General features: G+C 38.4%; 1 protein-coding gene across 6 annotated transcripts in view; it reads right to left on the bottom strand.

Moving 5' to 3' along the window:
• Positions 1 to 2,231: 2,231 nt before the first annotated feature.
• The window catches only part of SHLD2 (shieldin complex subunit 2), a 206,886-nt gene continuing 186,458 nt past the window's right edge, over positions 2,232 to 22,659 (bottom strand). For 5 of the 6 annotated variants that reach the window (XM_090278342.1, XM_090278341.1, XM_090278345.1 and 2 more), the window contains one exon: positions 2,232 to 3,426. In XM_090278342.1, the coding sequence (XP_090134468.1) occupies positions 3,227 to 3,426 (200 nt within the window). In that variant the 3' untranslated portion in view covers positions 2,232 to 3,226. The remainder of the gene's footprint in view (positions 3,427 to 22,659) is intronic. The other variant, XM_090278347.1, reaches the window with a different exon arrangement.

The raw sequence follows: 22,659 nt of genomic DNA, 5'->3' as shown, positions 1-22,659 counted from the left end.
ATTCATTTTAAAAACAAACCATGTTTCAAAGTCTGAATTACAATAGTAACTCATTTATCTGAAATCTGATGGAACTTGTCTGTAGTTTCCCAGAACTCCAGGGTTATACTTTATGGCATCTCAGTCATGTCATTGGTAGCCACTAAGAAATGCAATTTAGTGCTTCACACAAAACCTTCATTGCTTTGTGGATTAATATTTCCAAATAATGGCCCTGGCCAGTGTGGCTCAGCTGGTTGGAGCATCATCTCATAACTGAAGAGTTGCGGCTTGGATTTCCAGTCAGGGCACATGCGTAAGTTTCAGTTTCAATCCCCTTTCAGTAAAGAGGAAAGTTTGGGGCTTCTTATAGTCATTTTTTATCCATGAGCATAGGCGGAAAGATAGAGAAAACAAGGAAAGATAAAGGAGGGAGAGGACGAGAGGGGGTGGGGAATAAAAAACACAGGAAGGGGAGAGAACAGGGCAAGGAGAAAAATGGGAAAAATAGAAGGGAAAGAAAAGAATCAGGGAATTGAGGTAACCAGATGACATAATTTAAGCCAATGGATTAGTCTGTGCCTTAAGCTAGTACTACACTCAGTTACGTGAAACAATATCTCCCATTTTTTGCTCAAGCTAATGTGAGTTGGGTTTTTATCACTTGCAACCAGGGGTCTTAATAAACCTAGTCTATTATCTCTTGTGCCTTTTCCACACAGATTTAATCCCAGCACTGTTATTACTCTTATTTTGTTTAAATATTTCTCCACCAGCTTGCCCATAAACTCACTGAAGGGAGGGCTTCTTATTTGTCTTTGTATTCCCAGTGCCTAGCACATGGTATATGTACAACTTTGTCAGTCCACTTGAAGATCAGAACCATGACCCCCCCCCCAAAAAAAAAGAAATCCAAGATGTAAAAGAAATTTAGCACAGATCTCACTAGTAGGGAAAAAGATTAATGCCTCTAATAGCTGTTATAGAAACTATACATTTGGAAAAGCTAAGTTAATATCAAGTGCCAATGGTCCTCTAAGATGAGAGAGCTGTCCCTCTCAGCTAACTATCAAATGAAGAATGAGTTTACCTAAAGTGCCTACCATGGGATTGACAGATGTAGAACAACTAAATTCATTGACACTCTTAGGCTACCCAGTTGAGTTTTATGAACATGTATGGAGTAGGAAAAATATATTAACTTATACATCTCAGGTAAGAAATACAGTTAGGAGCTGAGGCTCCCCTGATCCCAATAAAGTAGATAATAATTTCTGGAGATAGATTAGATTCCTCAGGGCAGGAGGAAATAGTTTTCAGCCTAAATAGAAGTTCCTAGAAATATGTTCACTCATGATATACCAAAGGCTGTGAAGAGATATTGGTGTGACCTGGTGTTCTTTGTCTCACTTGAAAAGGATTAAAGCCTTCTTCCCAATAGGATGTGAAGAGCCATCTATTCCAGGGGATTATGTTTTGGTTGATATAGGGATTAGGCCACATCTTGGGAACAAAGTGGAGAAGGGTAAATGTAAGAGAATAGCTCTCTTGGTGGGCTTATAATGATTGGACAGATTTTATATCAGAACTCTGCTCCTACTGTGGTTATGGTTGAAAGAGACTGGATTAGAGGACATCAGCTCTCGGCTCATATTTCATCATCCGTTGGATGAGTTTTCCAGGGGAGTCAACCATTTTGTTTGAATTTATTATCGAAGCGGGGCAGTTCTTTCTCTACCCATCTTATTAAGGTGCTAGATAAAACCTTAGAAATCCCTTAATCTAATCTCCTTATATTTCCTACAAAATAACTCACAAAGTTCCTATACCACCTTTTTTCTTTTTTTGTCAAAAATAACTCTGAGGATTTATTGAAAAGTATGGACCCCTCTCCACCGGCAAATGGACTTTTGTCTGTGTTTTTACTCTCCTATATACATTTTTGCATATTATTTTTGAGAGAATCACAAACCTCCTGAGGTTAATCTATAGGGGAACCAAGTTTTTTTAAAAAGCCTAAATTAGATAATTTCAATGAAACAAAAGAATTGAACAAAACACAGACCTAATAAAATATACTTGTTTACTTCATCATGAATTTAGTTGTTTTTAAGCAATATTATTAAGCTACTACCTCTCAACATACTCCAGACTTAAAGGTTAGGTAAAACTATGTATTTCTTCATTGCTGATTACCATTTCCTATGAGCTTCTTGTACAATCATAATGATAAAACAAATGGCTAACTGTTTGTTGGTAAGTAAATTCAGTAAGGCACTCAAATTTTAGAAGTGAACTAACAATATGACTCTCTTCTTCCCTTTATATAATGAAACATGACCTTGTTTCCTTAATTTTCAATGCTTCTTTGTAAAAACACATGCTTATCTTGAACTTGTCTAAACATAGGCTTATTTGAACTAATCCATTATTATCTACAATTATAACTGAGGAAACCGTGTCATGTTGATAGTTTATTAAAACAGGAATAAGGGAAAACAGAGTTTGTGAGTAGAACAGAAAAGCAATTCCTGAGAAAATGTTTTACATCTATATCCCCAGTACTTTGTATAGCACCTGGAATGTAGTAAGGACTATATAAAGTGAACCTTTATTTCATAGGGAATGTATTGCCTTAAATGCTAGATCATTTCTCTAGAACAGCAATTTTGAACTGGTATACCACAAGAATTTTTAAAACATACAATACCTGACTACTTAGGGGCACTGATCTCTTTTCTCTTAAATTGTCAAACAAAAAAATGACAACAGCCAACACAACAATAGCTGTTGGGTGTGAATAAATAAAAATTATACCTATTTTTTGTCAGATCAACAAAAAATAAAATATATATTTTTGGTGTGCTGCAGAATTTTAGTAATTAGTTTATGTGTACCATGAGATAAAACAGGTTGACTATCACTGCCCTAGAAGCAAGAAAGGAAAATACAAAAACAAAAATCCTAACAATTTTCTTAGGAAAAAAGTTTTAATTTATATATTCAGTCCTTTATAAAATCAGAGGTTGGCAAAAGTAGGTTTACAGTTGTGCTTACATGAAACAGTTTTGTCTTGTATTATTATTTATACTTGTATTATTTTTTATACGAACAACTGTAGGTCCACTTTTGCCCACCCCTGTATATTTTTTAAAACCCCAGACAAAAGCCCTGTCATTCAGTTGTTTCAAAAAACAAATCATTTCAGTTGTCTTCCTTGAAGTGCTTGCAGTTTCTTCATCTGGTCTCAGGGAAGGGCATAGGATGCATTCTTTACACCACCAGGAAAAAAATCCAGTAGGGAGAAATCTTGTTGCAATGGGTAGCTGTTTTCATCTAACACAAAAAGGCTCTGCACCTTCACTACGCAAGGCGCACCGCCAACTGCCAGCAAGGAGTGGAACAAGTCTGCTGCAACCATGCCATAGGTGATCTCTGAGGAAGGGGCTGAGGAAGATGAAAACACACACACACAGTTCTTAGTGTCTTCCCAGTTGACAGAAATGCACACATTGAAGGGTTCACTGTTTTCCTTCCTTTCTCAAGTCCCACTCCTACTTTAAATTTCTCTTGCTCTTCCTTCTCTTTCTAGTCATAGGTTGTTGAAGGTACTCTGGAATGACAACATGAATTCCTGCTGATCTTGGGGAAAAGGCACAGATAACACACTATTCAAACTGACAGCATTGCTACTATGATACAGCTATTGGCTTCTTAAAACAATAGAAGACCTGAGATTAATGTTTTCTTAAATTCAGCCTGAAAAGAAAGGGTATGTCCATTACTAGAAAAGTATTCTTAGGCTTCCAGTCAAGATGGCAGAGTAGATAAACAGTACTGGCAACCTCCCATGACCACATTAATCTTACAACTAAACCACAGAACAACCATAATTGAGAACCACCTGAAATTTAGATGAACAGAAATCCTATAACTAACGAGATGCAGAAGAAGCCACCTAGAGACTGGTAGGAGGGGCAGAGGAACCCCGGAATGGGGTGGTCCCACACCCACATATGGCAGTTGAAAATCAAAAGGGGTATATCAGCTGCAGAGGTCCCCTGAGGAATGAGGGTTCCTAGCCCCACACCAGGCCCTAAGCCCAGGGTTCTAGTGCCAGGAAGATAAGTCCCCATAACTTCTGCCTGTAAAAACTAGCAGGGACTGTGGCTGAGGGAGATGAAGCACTTCTAGAGTCACAGCTGTTCCTCTTAAAGGGCTAACACAGGGACTTACTTGGACTAACTCCCTCTGAGTTCGAGCACTGGGGCCATAGCTCAAAAGGCACCAGGGACATACAGGGAGGAATTGAACTTTCTGGCATCAGGGCAAGAGCTGGAGGGGCAGCTTTCTTCCAGACAAAAGTGCTAAGAAAGGCCACTGTTCCTCTTCTGAGCTCATCCCTCAAAAAGCTGGGAGGTGGATGAAATATCTGAGTTTCCATCAACATAGCTAGCACATTAGCCCTGCCCTAGTGATTCCCTGAGACCCGGCCCCACCCAACTTGAAGGATCATTCAAGCTATTTCCAGTGGCTTTTCCATACAAAATGACCTGTCTTGGATCAGGCTTCAGACTTTCCCAAAAAGCTCTCAAACAAGCAGCACCAGGCCTTAGGTGCCCCGTACCTCTCACTAAGTGGCCCTAGGACCAGCTCTAGTGGCAGATGGCCTTGGTTCACAGCTTGGCCTCCTCTGGGCATCTCTAACCCCAGCACAAGTAGCAGCCATCTACAAATCACTTTATAACTCATGCTGGGTGGCCCTGGACAGAACATAGGCAGCAGCTGACCTGGGCTTGCACCTTCTCAGAGGGCCCCAGAGCAAGCACACCCAGTGGAAAGCTCCAGACCATGTTGAAGCACCACCAACCAACCATCTCCATAAGCAACATGCCCCAATGAAGTAAGTACTCCTCCATGGAGTGGACCCCTGCATAGCTGATACTCCATGGTGGTTGCAGCCAGTCCTTGAAGCTGATCGGCCTGGGGGTAAATCCCTCCCATTGACATGCCAACAGCAATCAAGGCTCCACTAAAACAGGAGGGTGTACACAGCCCACACAATGGGACACACCCAGAGTGCCCAGCTCAGGTGAATGGGAGGCTGTGCCACTAGACCCTACAGGACACTTGCTATGTTAGGCCACTCTACCAATCACAAGAGATGTAGCAGTTCTACCTAATACATAGAAAAAAACAGAGAGGATGTCAAGATGAGGAAACAAAGAAGCATGTCCCAAATAAAAAACACTGAACAAAACTCCAGAAAAAGAACTAAACAAAATGACGACACTCTATTAGATGCAGAATTCAAAAAACTGGTTATAAGGATGCTAATGAATTTAGAAGTGTAGATAATCTAGAGAGGACTTCTAAAGCATAAAGGACATGGAAACCATAAAAAAGAACCAATCAAAAATGAAGGATACACTAACTAAACTGAAGAATAATTCACAGTGAATCGACAATAGAACAGATCAAGTCAAGAATTAAAGTAGCAATGTAGAACATAAGGAAGCAAAAATATCCAATCAAAACAGCAAGAAGAAAAAGAATTTTAAAAAATTAGGACAGTGTAAGAAGCCTCCGGGACAACTTCAAGTGTACCAACATTCGCATCATGGTGATGCTGGAAGGAGGAGAGAGTGAGCAAGAAATAGAAATCCTATTTGAAAAATAACAGAAAAATTCCTTAACATGGTGAGGGAAATAGACATACAAGATCAGAAAGCACAGAGAGTCTCAAACAAGATGAACCTAAAGAGGCGCACACCAAGACACATCATAATTACAACGCCAAAGGTTAAAGACAAAGAGAGAATCTGAAAGGCAGCAAGAGAAAAGCAATTAGAGCCCTTACTAAGTAGCTCAGCTTGTTAGAGCATTGTCCTGATATAACAAGGTTGTGGGTTCAATTCCCAGTCAGGGCACATAGAAGAGTCAACCAATGAATGTACAGTTTAGTGGAACAACAAATCAGTGTCTCTCTCTCTCTAAAAAAAAAAAAAAAATAACAATTTAAAAAGGAAGGACGGAAGGAAGGAAAGAAAAGCAATTAGTTATCTGCAGAAGAGATCCCATAAGACTGTCCACTGAGTTCTCAACAAAAATTTTGCAGCCCAGAAGAAATTGGCAAGAAATATTCAAAGTGATGAAAAAACAAGGACCTACAATCAAGATTACAGTACCCAGGAAAGCTATAATTTATCCTCACTAGAACTGAAAGAAGATAAAGAGCTTGCCAGACAAGAAAAAGTTAAAGGAGTTCATCACCACCAAATCAGTATTACATGAAATGTTAAAGGGTCTTTAACCCTGAAGAGTTCATGGCTGATCTGAGAGATGAAAACAAACTCTTTTCTTAAATATTGTTACATATATCAGGTGCATAGGTTCAAGGTTATGACTAGCTGTGTGTTTTTATGTGACTAACAAAATTGGAGGAAATTCTAACGATAACATAGATACGGCTCCCTCAACAAGCAGAAAAAGAAAAAGGTGTGTTAGGTGCTATGCATCTAAAATGAGTCACTTATTTTTGCAAGTGTTTGAAAAGTATTTATGCCTTGAGCATATATTGTTTGTTATGACTGTTACAAATGGTTTTCAAAGCCAACTAGTCAAAATTCTAATTAATGTTAAAACACATTTTTTAGCAATATCCATGTTTGTATTATTTAAAAATAAAAATTTGTATTCGTTATGTTTAATTTTTTTGTTTAATAATTTCTAGATTGTAACTGAAATAAATTAAAAATCATGTATCTTATTATATAAATATGATAAATGTAAATTGGCAGTGTTTTAATTTTATTTTTCGCCTTTCAGCACATACTAGTAATGAATGTATCTCTAGGATATATGCTACCTACACTATAATTTTTTTGAGTGTGACTTCCACAGGGTGAAGAAGAAAGAAGAAGGAGGAGAAGGGGATGGGGAAGGGGAAGTGAAAGAGAAAGAGGAGAAGGAGAAGAAGATAAAAAACATGAATAGAATGCTAATTCATACATATCTATCAACAATTGAATCTAAAAAATGAAATCAATAAACAAGCAGAACATAAACAGGCTCACAGATACAGAGAACATTTTGACAGTTGCCAGATGGGATGGGAGATGGTGGAATGGGTAAAACAAAAGTGAAGGGATTAAGAAGTGTAAATTGGTTGTTACAGGATAGTCACAGGGATGTAAAGTAGAGCATAAGAAATATAGTCAATAATATTCTAATAACTATGTATGGTGTCAGATGGGTGTGATATTTATTGAGATGATCACTTAGTAAGTTATATAATGTTTAACTACTGGAGTGTACACCTGAAACTAATATAATATTGTATATCAGCTGTAACTGAAAAATAAAAAATGCTAAAAAAATTTGACAAATACAAAAAAACAAACAAACAAAAAAAAAAAATGAGAGAAACAGAGAGCGAAGTACCCATAATTTCTGGCAAAGAAAACCAGCAAAGCTAGTGGCTGAGTGAGACAGGGGCTGCTGGAGCCTCAAGTATTCCTCTTAAAGAGTCCACACATGGACTTACTCGATTTACTCACTCTGAGCTCCAGTGCTGGGGCAGTAGCTCGAAGGCCCCAGGAACATCCATGAAGGAAATGAATTGTCTGGCTTTTGGGCGATGGCCTGGAGGGGCAGCTTTCACCCACACAGAAGTATTGGTGGAGGCCATTGTTTCTTTGCTTAACCCTCCCCCTGTAGGTGTAGGAGGCACTACATCTGAATCCATATCTACTTGGTTAACACTGTTCACCCTGCCCTGGTATTCCCTGAGACCTTGCCCAACTTAAGCCACTTCCTATGGCTTTTCCATACAAATGGTCTGTCTATGAACTTTCCTAAAATCCCTCAAAAGCTGAACAAGCAGCATCTGGCCTCAGTGCATCACAAACCTCTTGCTTTTTAAGTGGCACTGGGTCCAGAACTACTGGCCAGACTCCATTCATGGCCTGGCTTTTCTTGGGCACCTCCAAGCCCAGCACAACTAGTTAGTCATTTGCAGATCACTTTGTAGCTCATGCTGGGTAACCCCAGGCAGGGCACAGGCATGGGCTGACCTTGACCTGCACTGCCTGAGAGGCCCCAGAGCCATTGCACCCAATGGCCAACTTCAGATCCTGTTGGAGTACTACCAAGCCACCTCCATGAACATCACACTCAAGGGGCAAACTCGCCAAGCACCAGAGCCCCGCTGAAGCAAGTTCTTCTCCATGGAGTTGACCTCTGCACAGCAGCATCTCCATTTTGGTCAAGTCTGGTCCTCTTAGCTGGTGACACTGGGGGTCGGGGAATCAATCCCCCCCATTGATGTGCCAACAGCAATCAAGGCTCAACTACAACAGGAGGGTGCACATAGCCCACATGTGGGGGCGCACTTGCAGCACCACCTCAAGTGACTGGGGAGGCTATGCCACTGGGCCTTACAAAACACCTACTACATAAGGCCAGCCTGCCAAGATTGGGAGACTCAGGAGATCTACCTAATACATAGAAACACAGAGGTGCTGCCAAATGAGGAGACAAAGAAATATGTCCCAAATAAAATAATGGGAAAAATCTCAAGAGAAAGAATTAAATGAAATGGAGGCAAGCAAACTACCAGATACAGAGTTCAAAACAATGGTTATAAGGATGCTCAGGGACTTAATGAGAACCTCAACAGCATAAAAAAGACATAGAAACCATAAAAACCAGTCAGAAATGAAGAATACAATAACTAAAATAAAGAATGCACTAGAAGGAATCAACAGATTAGATGAAACAGATATTTGAATCAGTGATTTGGAAGAGAGAAGAAAATCAGAGCAGTAAAAAGAAAAAAAAACTTAAGTGATGACAATTTAAAAAGCCTCTGGACATCAAGTATATCAACATCTGCATTGTAGGTGTACCATAAGAAAAAAGAAAGAAAGGGATTTAAAACCTTTTTGAATAAATAATGACTGAAAATTTCCTAACCCGGTGAAGGAAAAAGGCACACAATCCAGGAAGCACTGAGTCCCAAATAAGATGAACCCAGTGAGGCCCACACCAAGACACATTATTAAAATGGCAATTGTTACCCACATGTATGTGGGAACATAATTTTCAACAAAGAAGCCAAAAACACGAAGAATAAATGAAAGTCCCTTCAATAAATAGTGCTGGGAAAATTGGAAAGTCACATGCAAAAGAATGAAACCAGACTACTGTTTGTCTCCATATACAAAAATTAACTCAAAATGGACCAAAGACTTAAATATGAGACCAGAAACAATATTTTACATAGCAAAAAACATAGGTACTAAATTTATGGACCTTGGCCTTAAGAGAGGGTTTTATGAGTTTGACCCAAAAGGCAAGGAAAGGCTAAAATAAATGAATGGGACCATATCAAATTAAAAATCTTCTGCACAGAAAAAGAATCACCAACAAAACAAAAAGGCAACCAACCAAATGGAAGAAGATATTTGCAAGGGGTTAATATCCAATATATAAAGGACTCATACAACTCAACATGAAACAAACAATCCATTAAAAAATGGGCAGAGGACCTGAACAGACATTTCTCTCAAAAAGATATGAGGGGAGATCAGAATTACCTTCTGGAAAGTGGGCCCTGGTAATACAGACTTGCCCCAGTTGGTGAGTGTTCTAGAAACCCATATGAATCAATGTACCAGCTGGTGTTGTTGTGAGAAGTTGTGTTTGGTTCAGTGAATCTTTTTTTTTTTAAGACTCTTTCAATACATTTGCCCATTTCATGATGGGTGATTTATGAGCACACCTGCCCATACTGCATTGAGTGTTCAGCAGTTTTTGACTAAAAGTGGCATGAACCCCATGCCCCACCATCCCTATTCACCTGATCTCACACCAAGCAACTTTTTTTTTTTCCAGACACAAAAAGTCCTCAAAGGGAAACGTTTTGCTGATGTGGAAGAGGTAAAACAGAAAAAAATGGCAGAAGCACTAACAGAAATCAAAATCAGTAAGTTCAAAAACTGTTTTCAGCAGTGGAAAAAAAAACCTCAATAGGTGTATTGTATCAAATGGAGAATGCTTTGATGACTGAAGTTTAAACATGTAAGAATAAATACACAACCTTTTATGAATAAATTCTGGGTTTTTTTGGGGGGCCCCCCACCCCATACACAAATGGTCAACAGATATATAAAAAGATACTCAATTCCACTAGCTATTAGGGAAATGCAAATCAAAACTACAATGAGATACCATCTGACACCTGTTAGAATAGTTATAATCAACAAGACAAGTCATAACGAATGTGGGAGAGGTTTTATAGCATAAGAAGCCCTCATTCCCTGCAAATATAAACTGGTACAGCCATCACGGAAAACAGTATGGAGGCTCCTCAAAAAGTTAAGGATAAAGTTACCATATGACCCAGCAACCCTTCTTCAAGCTATCTACCCAAAAAATTTGAAAACATTTATTTGCAAAGATATATGCACCCCTATGTCCATTGCAGTATTATTCATGGTGGCCAAGATATGAAAACAACTAAAGTGCCCTTCATTAAATGGTTAGATAATGAAGACATAAAACATATATACAATGGAATACTATTCATCCATAAGAAGAGATGAAATACTGCCATTTGCAACAATATAGATTGATCTCGAAAATATCATGCTAAGGGAAATAAGTCAGACAGAAAAAGTTAAGAACCATATAATTTCACTCATATTTGGGTTATAAAACTGAAATCAACAAATGAACAAACAAGACAAACAAAAACTCATAAACACATACAACAGTATGGTGGTTGTCAGAGGAAAGGGGAATGAGGGAGTAGTAAAAAGTAAAGATTGTCAAATAGACAGGGGTGAGGAAAAGTAGGCTTACAGTTGTGAGTACACTGTGCCATTGAGCTTATAAAGCTATTGTAATAATAATAACCTGCATGTCTTTTTGCATATGAAAAACTGTAAACCTACTTTTGCCCACCCCTAATAACAGAAGATTTGACTTTGGGTGATGGGCACACAATATACAGATGATATATCATAGAACTGTACACTTGAAACCTATGTAATCTTTTTTAAAAAGATTGTATTTATTTATTTTTATAGATATTGGGGAAGGGAGAAAGAGAGGGAAAGAAACATTAATGTATGAGAGAAACATTGACTGGTTGTCTTTAGCACTGCCCCAACTGGAGACCAGGGTTGCAACCCAGGCCCTAACCAGAATCAAACCAGTGACCTTTTGCTTTGCAGGACAATGCCCAACCAACTGAGCCATGTCAGCAGGAGTGAAATCTATATAATTTTATTAACCAATGTCACCCCAATACATTTAATTTAAAAAATAAAATAAAAATAATAAAATGGCAAAGATTAAAGACAAAGAGAGAATCCTAAAAGCAGCAAGAGAAAAGTAGTTGATTACCCATAAGGGAGTTCCCTTAAGACTGTCAGCTGATTTCTTAATAGAAGCTTCTCAGGTTAGAAGGGATTAGCACAAAATTTAAAATGAAAAAAGCAACCAAGAATGCTCTACTCAGCAAAGCTTCATTTAGAATCAAAGGACAGATAAAGAGCTTCCCAGACAAGAAAAATCTGAAGGATTTCATCACTACCAAAGAAGTATTACAAGAAATGTTAAAAAGTCTTCTTTAAGAAAAAGGAAAAAAAAAAAAGATAAAAAATACAAACAATAAAATGGTAATAAATTCATATCTATCATTGGGCCTGGAATGTCTTTCAAACATAAATCAATGGAACAGAATAGAGAACCCAGGAATAAACCCAAGTCTCTACAGTCAGTTAATATTTGACAAAGGGGGCATGAGCATACAGTGGAGTAAAAATATCTATCAACAATTACTTTAAATGCAAATGACATAAATGCTCCAATAAAATGACAGAGGTGTCTGAATGGATAAAAAAACAAAACCCTTATACATGCTGTCTATAAGAGCCTTCAGATAAAGACACACATAAACTGAAAGTAAAGGGATGGAAAAAGATATTTCATGAAAATGGAAACAAACAAAAAAGCTGGAGTAACATTACTTATATCAGACAAAGTAAGACTAAAACAAAGGCTACAACAAGACACAAAGAAGGACTCAAATTCCACTATTGGTTATATATCTGAAAGAACCCAAAATACTAAATTGAAAAGATACATATGTCCCTATGTTCATTACACTATTATTTACAATAGCCATGATATGGAAGCAACCTAAGTGTCCATCAATTGATGAACATACAAGAAGTGGTGCATACATACAATGGAATATGACTCAGCCACAAAAAGAATAAAATCTTGCCATCTGCAACAACATGGATAAAACTAGAAGGTATTGTGCTGAGTGAAATAAGACAGAGAAAGACAAATGCAATATGATTTACTTATATGTAGAATCTAAAAAACAAAATAAACAAATAGAATAGAAACAGACTAGAGATAAAGATATCATTTTGACACTTGTCAAATGGGAGAGGGTCAAGGAGAAAATGAAGGGATTAAGAAGTACAAATTGGTAGTTACAAAATAGTCACGGGGCTGTGAAGTATAGCATAAGGACCATAGTTAATATTGTAATAACTATGTATGGTGTCAGATTGATACTAGATTTATTGGGCTAATCACTTTGTAAGTTAAATAAATATCTAATCACTGGCTGTACACATGAACCAATATAGAATGTGCATGAACTGTAATTGAAAAGAATTCTTTTAAAAAGTACTCTTTTCTGAGTGAATGCTTATTTCTTCCTTTTGTTCCAAATCATTGATTTGAATCCGGCTTCCTTTCCATCACTCTCAGTTCTCTGTACATTTTTCTTTTTTTTTTTTTTTATCTTCAAGATTTTATTGTCACATAAACCACAAATGAAGCTTAGAACTGGATCACTTGGCCCATTCACTCCTTATCTCTTCCCAGTTCAAAATGCTTGCATCTCTTAATAGCCAGCATTCTCTTAGATCTGCAGTTGGGGTCAATGCATTCAAGCCTCAGAACAATCTTCTTTGTAGCTTTAGCCTTTTATCAGAAAATCAGCTTAGTCTGCCCACCACAGCCACTCTGCTTCCTGTCATAACGCTGCTTTCCCTGCGCATACGGAGACCACAAGAAGGACATTAACAACAACACATTCATAGTAGGGAACTTCAACATTCCATTATCAACAACAGATAGATCATTGAAGCAAAGAAAGACCAAGGATATACAGGCATTGAACAACACACTAAACCACATGGACTTATGTGATATATACAGAACTTTTCACACCAAAGAAGCAAAATATGCATTCTTTTCAAAGGCACATGGGACATTTTCAAAGATAGACCACATGATAGGACACAAAACAAGCCTCAACAAATTCAAGAACACTGAAATCTTATCAAGCATCTTTTCAGACCACAATGCCTTGAAACTAAAAATCAACCTCAGAGAAAAAAATCAAAGACACCCAAACTCATGGAGAATGAATAACACACTATTAAATAATGAATGGGTTAACAATGACATCAAAGAAGAAATCAAGAAATTTCTAGAAACTAATGATAATGAACACATGACAGCCCAAAACCTATGGGACACAGCAAAAGCAGTCCTGGGAGGGAATTTCATAGCCATACAGGCATATCTGAAAAGAATAGATGAATCTCAAATAAAAAATCTAACCCTAAAGCTACAAGAACTAGAACAACAATAACAAACAAAGCCTAGGGCAAGAAAAAGGAAGGAAATCATCAAGATCAGAGCAGAATTAAATGACATAGAAACTAAACAAAACAATCCAAAAGATCAACAAAACTAGGAGCTGGTTCTTCGAAAAAATAAACAAAATCGACAAGCCTCTAGCCAGGCTCATCAAGAAAAAAAGAGAGAAGACCCAAATAAACAAAATCAGAAATGAAAGAGGAGAAATCACGACTGATACCACAGAAATACAAACAATAGTAAGAAATTACTACAAACAACTGTATGGCAAGAAATTTGACAACTTAGAAGAAATGGACAAATTTCTAGAAACATATAACCTTCCAAAACTGAATCAAGAAGAAGTAGAAAGTTTCAACAGAGAAATAACAAAGAAGGAAATTGAAACAGTAATCTAAAATCTCCGTGCACACAAAAGCCCTGGACCGGATGGCTTCACAGACGAATTTTACACAACATTTAGGGAAGAACTAACTCCTACCCTCCTCAAACTGTTCCAAAAAATCCAAGAAGAAAGAAAAATCCCAAACTCTTCCTATGAAGCCAGTATTACCCTAATCCCAAAACCAGGTCAAGACACAACAAAGAAAGAAAACTACAGGCCAAAATCACTGATGAACATAGATGCTAAAATCTTCAACAAAATATTCGCTAACAGGATCCAGCAATATATCGGAAAGATCATACACCACTATCAAGTGAGATTCATCCCAGGGATGCAAGGATGGTTTAATATTCACAAATCAATAAATATAATACATCACCTAAACAGAATGAAAGACAAAAATCTCATGATCATATCAATAGATGCAGAAAAGGCATTTGATAAAGTACAACACCCATTGATGATGAAAACACTTAGCAAAATGGGAATAGAGGGAGCATACCTCAACATAATTAGGGCTATATATGAGAAGCCTGAAGCCAACATCATACTCAATGGACAAAAAATGAAAGCATTCCCCCTGATATCAGGAACTAGACAAGGATGTCCACTCTCTCCTCTCCTATTCAAAATAGTGTTGGAAGTCCTAGCCACAGCAATCAGAGTAGAAAAAGAGATAAAAGGCATCCAAATGGTGAAAGAAGAAGTAAAACTATCATTATATGCGGATAACATGATAGTATACATAGAAAACCCTATAAACTCCACTAAAAGGCTACTCGATATAATAAGTGAATTTGGCAAAACAGCAGGGTACAAAATAAATATACAGAAATCTAAGGCATTTCTGTACACCAACAATAAATTATCAGAGACAGAGACAAAAAACACATACAACAAAAAACCATTTACTATAGCAACAAGAAAAATAAAGTACCTAGGAGTAAACTTAACCAAAGAGATAAAAGACCTGTACTCTGAAAATTATGTAACATTGAAAAAAGAAATTAAGGAAGATACAAATAAATGGAAACAAAAACCATGTTCTTGGATGGGAAGAATCAACATCATCAAAATGGCCATACTACCCAAAGCAATTGACAGATTCAATGCAATCCCTATTAAAATACCAATGACATATTTCACAGACCTAGAACAAATACTCCAAAAATTCATATGGAACCAAAAAAGACCCCTAATAGCAAAAACAATCTTGAGACAGAAAAACACAGGAGGAGGAATCACAACATCGGATATCAAACAACACTACAAAGCCACTGTGATCAAAACAGTCTGGTACTGGCATAAGAACAGACATATAGATCAGTGGAACAGAACAGAGAGCCCAGAAATAAATCCCCGCCTCTATGGTAAACTAATATTTGCAAAGGGGGAAAGAACATGAAATGGAATGAAAAGAGCCTCTTCAACAAATGGTGTTGGGAGAACTGGACAGGGACATGCAAAAAAATGAAACTAGACCACCAACTTACACCATACACCAGAATAAACTCAAGATGGATCAAAGACTTAAATGTAAACCATGACACCATAAAAGTCCTAGAGGAAAAAATAGGCAGGAAAATTTCAGATATCCCAGGTAGCAACATTTTCACTGATATATCTCCTAAGGCAAGGAAAATAAAGGAAAGAATAAACAAATGGGACTACGTCAAACTAAAAAGTTCCTGCTCAGCTAAAGAAAACATCAGCAAGATGAAAAGGGAACTAACCGTATGGGAAAATATATTTGCCAATGATATCTTAGACAAGGGATTGATCTCCAAAATATATAAAGAACTTATACGACTCAACACCAAGAAGACAGGCAATCCAATTAAAAAATGGGCTAAGGACCTGCACAAACACTTCTCTAAACAGGACGTACTGAGGGTTTATATGCATATGAAAGAATGCTCTACCTCACTAGCCATCACAGAGATGCAAATAAAAATCACCATGAGATACCACCTCACACCAGTCAGAATGGCCATCATCAACAAATCAACAAACAACTTGTGCTGGCGAGGATGCGGAGAAATGGAAACCCTGGTGCATTGCTGGAGGGAATGCAGACTGGTGCAGCCACTATGGAAAAATTTGGAATTCCCTCAAAAAACTAAAAATGGAACTGCCTTTTGAACCAGAAGTTCCACTGCTAGGATTATATCCAAAAAATCCTGAAACACCAATTGAGAAGGACCTATGCATCCCTCTGTTCATAGCAGCACTATTTACAATAGCCAAGTGCTGGAAACAACCTAAGTGCCCATCTGTAGATGAGTGGATCAAAAAACTGTGGTACACTTACACAATGGAGTACTATGTAGCAGAAAGAAAGAAGGAACTTCTACCATTTGCAACATGGATGGAATTAGAGAGAATTATGCTTAACGAAATAAGCCAGGCAATGAAAGAAAAATACCTTATGCTATCAACTATTACAGGAAACTAATGAATAACAAACAAATGAGTAAAATTGAACCAGTTATGTAAACAAGGAGTAGACTAAAGTAACAACGGGGGAGGTGGGAAGGAGAGAAGCGGGTAAGAAGGGGAAGGGGCTAGTCAAAGAACACGTATTAATGACCCACGGACATGTACAAGTGGGTGGGGACTGAATGTGGGAGAAGGGGGGCAGGGCGGGGAGAAGCAAAAGGGGGAAAAGTGGGACAACTGTAATGGAAAAACAAACAAAACAAATTTTACTGGGGGAAAAATGAAAATATGAAGAATGGAAATGCCACTTCAGTGAATATTAGAAGGACAAGGATATTCCTTCACACTGTATATTTTTCTCCCTATCTGATCCGTCCAGAGTTTGGCATTCTAAAGAAGTAAGTAATGACATAAGTTTCTTTGCATAAAAATAATAAGACCCGTTGTTAATAGAGGTTTTTTTTTTACCAAGAAGTTGACTGGAATGTCATGCCTAAAGGAGACATGCTTGGGCTCTGGTTGTTACCAAAGAGCCCTGAGGAACTGGGCTTGACTTTTGAAGGTAATAAAAGCCCACAAGATAAAAGGCCTGGTACCTTGGTTGGTTGTGTGGTCCACAGCAATCTTTCCAGGGAAGGAATGAAGGTTGTTTTCCTGAATGATGGCTAGAATGGACCTTAAAGCACAATGGAAAACCAGAAGGGCTTGGAAAAGACAGGTGTGTACAGGCAAGGCTGAATGCCAGGTATGTGGCTCAGCTTCTGTGCCCTGAAGGACAGACTGAAGGTCACCCTAAATGTTCCTTGCGTAAGTTCCAGCAAAGCAGAACTAAAGATCATAAGTGATCATTTGCTGCTTTTGTTGTGTTTATGCTAATTAACAGAATAAATTAAAAATGGACTTAATGCAGTCCCTTTAATGACAAGGAGGGTAATCTTAAGGAGAAAAATCACGATTCAAAGATAATCACAATGCTCAGTTGTAGACTATAAAGTAGTGAAGCTAACTGTCTTTGAAGTTTATATTGAATTAAAGTTTGTTTTCATTTGAAAGTTAAACTAGGTCTGTGGTATCATCAAATTCACAGGCAAGAAGAATGTCAAATGCCTTGCAACTGGATGTCTTTCCAATAAGACAGTCTTGTAGACTGAGACTGGTTTGTGGGTTATGTTCTGTAAATTAACACGTGTGTTCTGTTTTCATAGGGCATAAACCTATGATCTCAGTACCTGAGTGATTGTCTGCACATATAGGCCTTACTTAATCCTTTCTGCATTGCTGACTCCTGAGACTCAACGGTTTGGTTGAACTAAGTGGCTGGGTTGGTGAAGTATGGGGTGGTCTGTGAACTTCACTTTAAAACTGGTTTCTCTTTTCTATTCTAATGGCTTGGACAGAAAGGACCCAGAGGTCTGAAAAGGGGGAAACCTAAACTATTTCCCTCAGCCCAAACTAAGTATAGTGGGCAAAAGGGTTTTGGACAAGTGTGATGTGCCTTGCACACCTCCCTCCAAGGAAGCCCTTTTTTCCCCCAATGTGGGATGCTGAAAAGTTAATACCTGCCTTTTGTCATGTAGTGGTTATGGATTGAATGATGCCTTTTAACCTGGTTGCCAAATATGTTGCCCCCAGAATAAAACAAGGATGCCAGCTTGTTAAACCAAGCATGCCGTTGTCTGGGGACAGCCAACTGACCTGGAGTCTGCATGATTCTTCCCCATGTGGGAAGGCCACGCTCTCCTCCACACCCCCACTCTTATTAGGAATTTCTGGACCCAAGGGTAGGTAGGATGACGACCATGTCCAGCTTGAAGCAGCTAGAGGAGCATGAATCCTTCGTCCATTGTCCTTGATAGGATTATAAAGGGTCTTCAGTCGGAGAGGGGATGAATTGTTATTTTTTAATGTTATAAAAAATTTATTTATTTATTAATTAATTTTTAAAAAGACTAATATAGGAAAGGGTGAAGCCGGGGAACTTCATTCACGACCTACGGACATGAACTAAGGGGGGGGGGTGGAATTGCTGGGGGGGGGGGGTGCTGGGAAGACGGAGCAAAGGGGAAAAATTGGAACTATTCTAACAACATAATCAATAAAATATACTTAAAAAAAAAAGAAATTAAGAAACACCCATTTACTATTTCAGCCAAAAAAAAAAAGTACCTAGGAATAAATTTAACCAAGGACATAAAAGACCTGTACTCGAAGAATTATAGGATACTAAAGAAAGAAACTGAGGAATATACAAATAAGTGGAAGCATATACTGTGTTTATGGATTGAAAGAACTAACATCATTAAAATGTCCAAAAAAAAAAAAAAAATGTCCATACTACCCAAAGCAATAATCTATATATTCAACACATGTCCTATTAAAATATCTATGGCCTATTTCACAGATCTAGTACAAATATTCCAAAAATTGATTTGGATCCTAAAAAGACCCTGAAAAGCCTCAGCAATCTTGAGAAAGAAGAACAAAATTGGAGTTATCACACAATCTGATGTCAAACTATACTACAAGGCCATCGTTATCAAAACAGCCTTGGACTGACATAAAAATAGGCATATAAATCAATGAAACAGAACAGAGATCTCAGAAATAAACCAACACTTTTTTGATTAGTTAATATTTGACAAAGGAGGCTAGAATACACAGTGGAGTAAAGACAGTCTCTTCAATAAGTGGCGGTGGGATAATTGGACAGAAATTTGCAAAAAAAAAAAAAAAAAAGAAAAAGAAAAAGAAACTAGACCACCAACTTACGTCATGAACAAGAATAAACTCTTAATGGATAAAACACTTATATGTTTTGGAAAAGAAACTTAAATGTAAGTCACAAAACCATAAAAATCCTAGAAGAAAACAGAGGCAGTAAAATCTCACACATCTCTTGTAGCAATATTTTTGCCAATACATCTCCTCAGCAAGGGAAACAAAAGAAAAAATAAACAAATGGGACTACATCAAACTAAAACCCTTTTGCATGGCAAAAGAAACCATCAACGAAATGAAAAGGCAACCTACTGAATGGGAAAACATTCGCCAATGATACGTGTGATAAGGGGTTAATTTCCAAAATATATTAAGTCCTTATACAACTCAATACCATGAAGACAAACAACCCCATGTAAAAATGGGCAAAGGATATGAATAGACACTTCTCCAAAGAAGACATACAGATGGCCAATAGATATATATAAAGATGCTCAATGTCACTATCATAGAGATGCAAATTAAAACCACAATGAGATATCACCTCACACCTATCAGAGTGGCTATCATTAATAAATTAACAAACAACAAGTACTGGCGAGGATGTGGAGAAAAGGGAATCCTTGTGCACTGTTAGTGGGAATGCAGACTGGTGCAGCCACTGTGGAAAACAGTATGGAACCTCCTAAAAAAATTAAAAATAGAACTATTTTTTGATCCAGCAATCCCCCTTCTGGGACTATGTCTGAAAAAACCCAAAACACTAATTCAAAAGAATATATACACTTCTATGTTCATTGCAGTGTTATTTACAACAGCCATGATCTGGAAACAGCCTAATAACTATCAGTATATAACTGGATAAAAAAGCTGTGGTACACTGACACAATGGAATACTCTGCAGCAGTAAAAAAAGAAAAAAAGAAAAAAGAAGAAAATTTTACTTTTTTGCAACAGCATGGATGGACCTGTAAAGTATTATGCTAAGTGAATAATCCAATCGGAGAAAAATAAATACTATATGATCTCACTTATATGTGGAATCTAATGAACAAAATAAGTTGACAAAGTAGAAACAGAAGCATAAGTACATGAAACAGAATGAGAGCTGTCAGAAGGGAGAGGTTGGGGACTGAGTGAAGAAAGGTGAAAGGATTAAGAAAAAAATATATAAGCTACATAGACATGGACAACAGTATAGTGATAGCTAGAGGGATCAGGGATGGAAAGAGGTAGAAGTGGGTGAAGTGGGAATAAATGGAAATGTAGAGACTTGACTTTGGATGATGAGCACATGGTGCACAATACAAATGTTTTGTTGAGTTGTATACTTGAAATCTGTATGGTTTTATTAACAAAAAAATGTCATCCCAATAAATTCAATTGAAAAAAAAGAAACTCCCTCCTGTTGCTACTACGAGGCTAGGACATACCAAATAACAACCAACAATGTGTACAAACTGGACAGATGCAGAAGCATGAAGAGAAATTCTCTCTGAGGCCCAGGTGCAGAGTCAAGGGTTAAAGTTGATTGTAGAGCAGGAATATTGAGGAGAACTAGTGAACCACTCCCCACCACAAGCACCAGGTAATGCTAGAGGAATATAAAGCCAGTAGTGACCTGAGGAAATTAAAGAAGTAACAAACATGCATCCAACTCAATGTCTGACAAGATTGACCCTAGTCTGCCGAATCCCCTGACCCCAGTAAAGGTCTAGGAGAATAGGCATGCCCCTTTCCAGGTTAAAAACAAATAAACAAAAAACAACTGTTTAGAAGACAGACACGCTGCGTCTCCCTCCACAACTATGAAGGACTACAACTACCTCTAAACTAAAGACAACCAGAAGTTCCAGAAAATCAAACTGCATGGAAGTCCAGCAAACAAAGAAATAAAGAAGAAATACACATTCAGACAGGTAGGAGGGGTGGAGCCAGGGTGGAGAGGACATGGTGTGGTGGCGGCAGCAGCAGCAGTCCCATATTTTTAAAAACTCAGGAGGGCACCTGGGGAGCGTTCCCAGCTCCTGACCAGACCTCGCAGCTAATGGTCCCAGCACCAGGGAAAATTAAGCCTCATTGCTTCTGACTCTGCCAACCAGTGGGGGTTGGGGTGGAGGCAGAAACTGGCTGTCTCAGCAGAGTCCACTTGTTTAAAGGGCCCCCATGGTCCTAGAATGTCCACAGACCCACTCACTCTGGGAATGACTGCCAGGTCAGCAGCTAGAGGAGTGACAGTCCGGTGCAGAAGTGGGGGAGGTGCCTGGAAGGGGGGCAAGTGCTGGGCTGGAGACATTGTTTCCTCTCAGACCCCTCCCCCACATACAGCACCACGACGTGGTGAAACAGGTCGCCCTGTACTGACTAATCACTAAGGCTCCGCCCTTTACAACATAACAGGATCGACAGCTCTACCTGGGACACGGAGGCAAACAAACACAGAAACCTGTAAGAATGAGAAGACAGAGAAGTATGCCCCAAAAGGAAAAATGGATCAAGGTTCCAGGGGCAGAACTAAGCAACAAGGAGGTAGCCAACCTAACAGATGAGGAGATAGACAACCTAATAGATGCAGAATTCAAAACACTGGTGATATGCTCACAGGCTTGACAGATATGCTTGAGTACGGCAAATGCATAAGAGAATAAGTGTATGCTAAGTGAAACGAAGGAAAATCCACACAAAACCAATGGTGAAGGGAAGGAAACTGGGGTTCAAATCAATGATTTGGAACATAAGAAAGAAAACAAAAAGTCAGCCAGTGCAGAATGAGGAAGCAAGAATTGAAAAAAATGAGGAAAACTTCCCAAATTTTGTGAAGGCGATGGACATACAGGTCTGGGAAGCACGGAGGGTCCCAGGCGAGCTGGACCCAGAGGGAACTACACCAGGACACATCATGATTAAGATGCTAAAGGTGAAAGATAAAGAGAGAGTCCTGGGGGGCAGCAAGAGAGAGGCGGAGAGTTGCCTACAGGGGGCTGCCTATAGGACTATCAGCTGATTTCTCAGAGGACACTTTGCAGGATGGAAGGGATTGGCAAGCAGTATTCAATGTGATGAAAGGCAACCTGCAACCAGGATTACTCTATCCAGCAAAGCTATCATTTGGAATGGAAGGGTAGGTGAACTGCTTCCCAGACAAGGTGAAGCTAAAGGAGTTCCTCATCACCAAGCCATTATTATATGAAATGTCAAAGGGACTTACTTAAGAAAAAGAAGATCAAAACTGTGAACACTAAAATGACAACAAACTCACAACTATCAACAACTGAATCTAAAAAAGAAAAACAAAATCCAACTAAGCAAACCAGAATAGGAACAAAATCATAGGCATGGGGATCATTTGGAGGGTTATCAGCTGGGATGGGAAAGGCGGAGGAATAGGGAAATGGTGCAGGGACTAAGAAGCATAATCAGTTGGTACAAAATAGACAGGG

Source organism: Furipterus horrens, unplaced genomic scaffold, assembly GCF_987537825.1.
Source record: "Furipterus horrens unplaced genomic scaffold, mFurHor1.1.pri manual_scaffold_5, whole genome shotgun sequence".
NCBI classification, from domain to species: domain Eukaryota; kingdom Metazoa; phylum Chordata; class Mammalia; order Chiroptera; family Furipteridae; genus Furipterus; species Furipterus horrens.
This window is presented reverse-complemented; position numbering and strand designations above follow the sequence as displayed.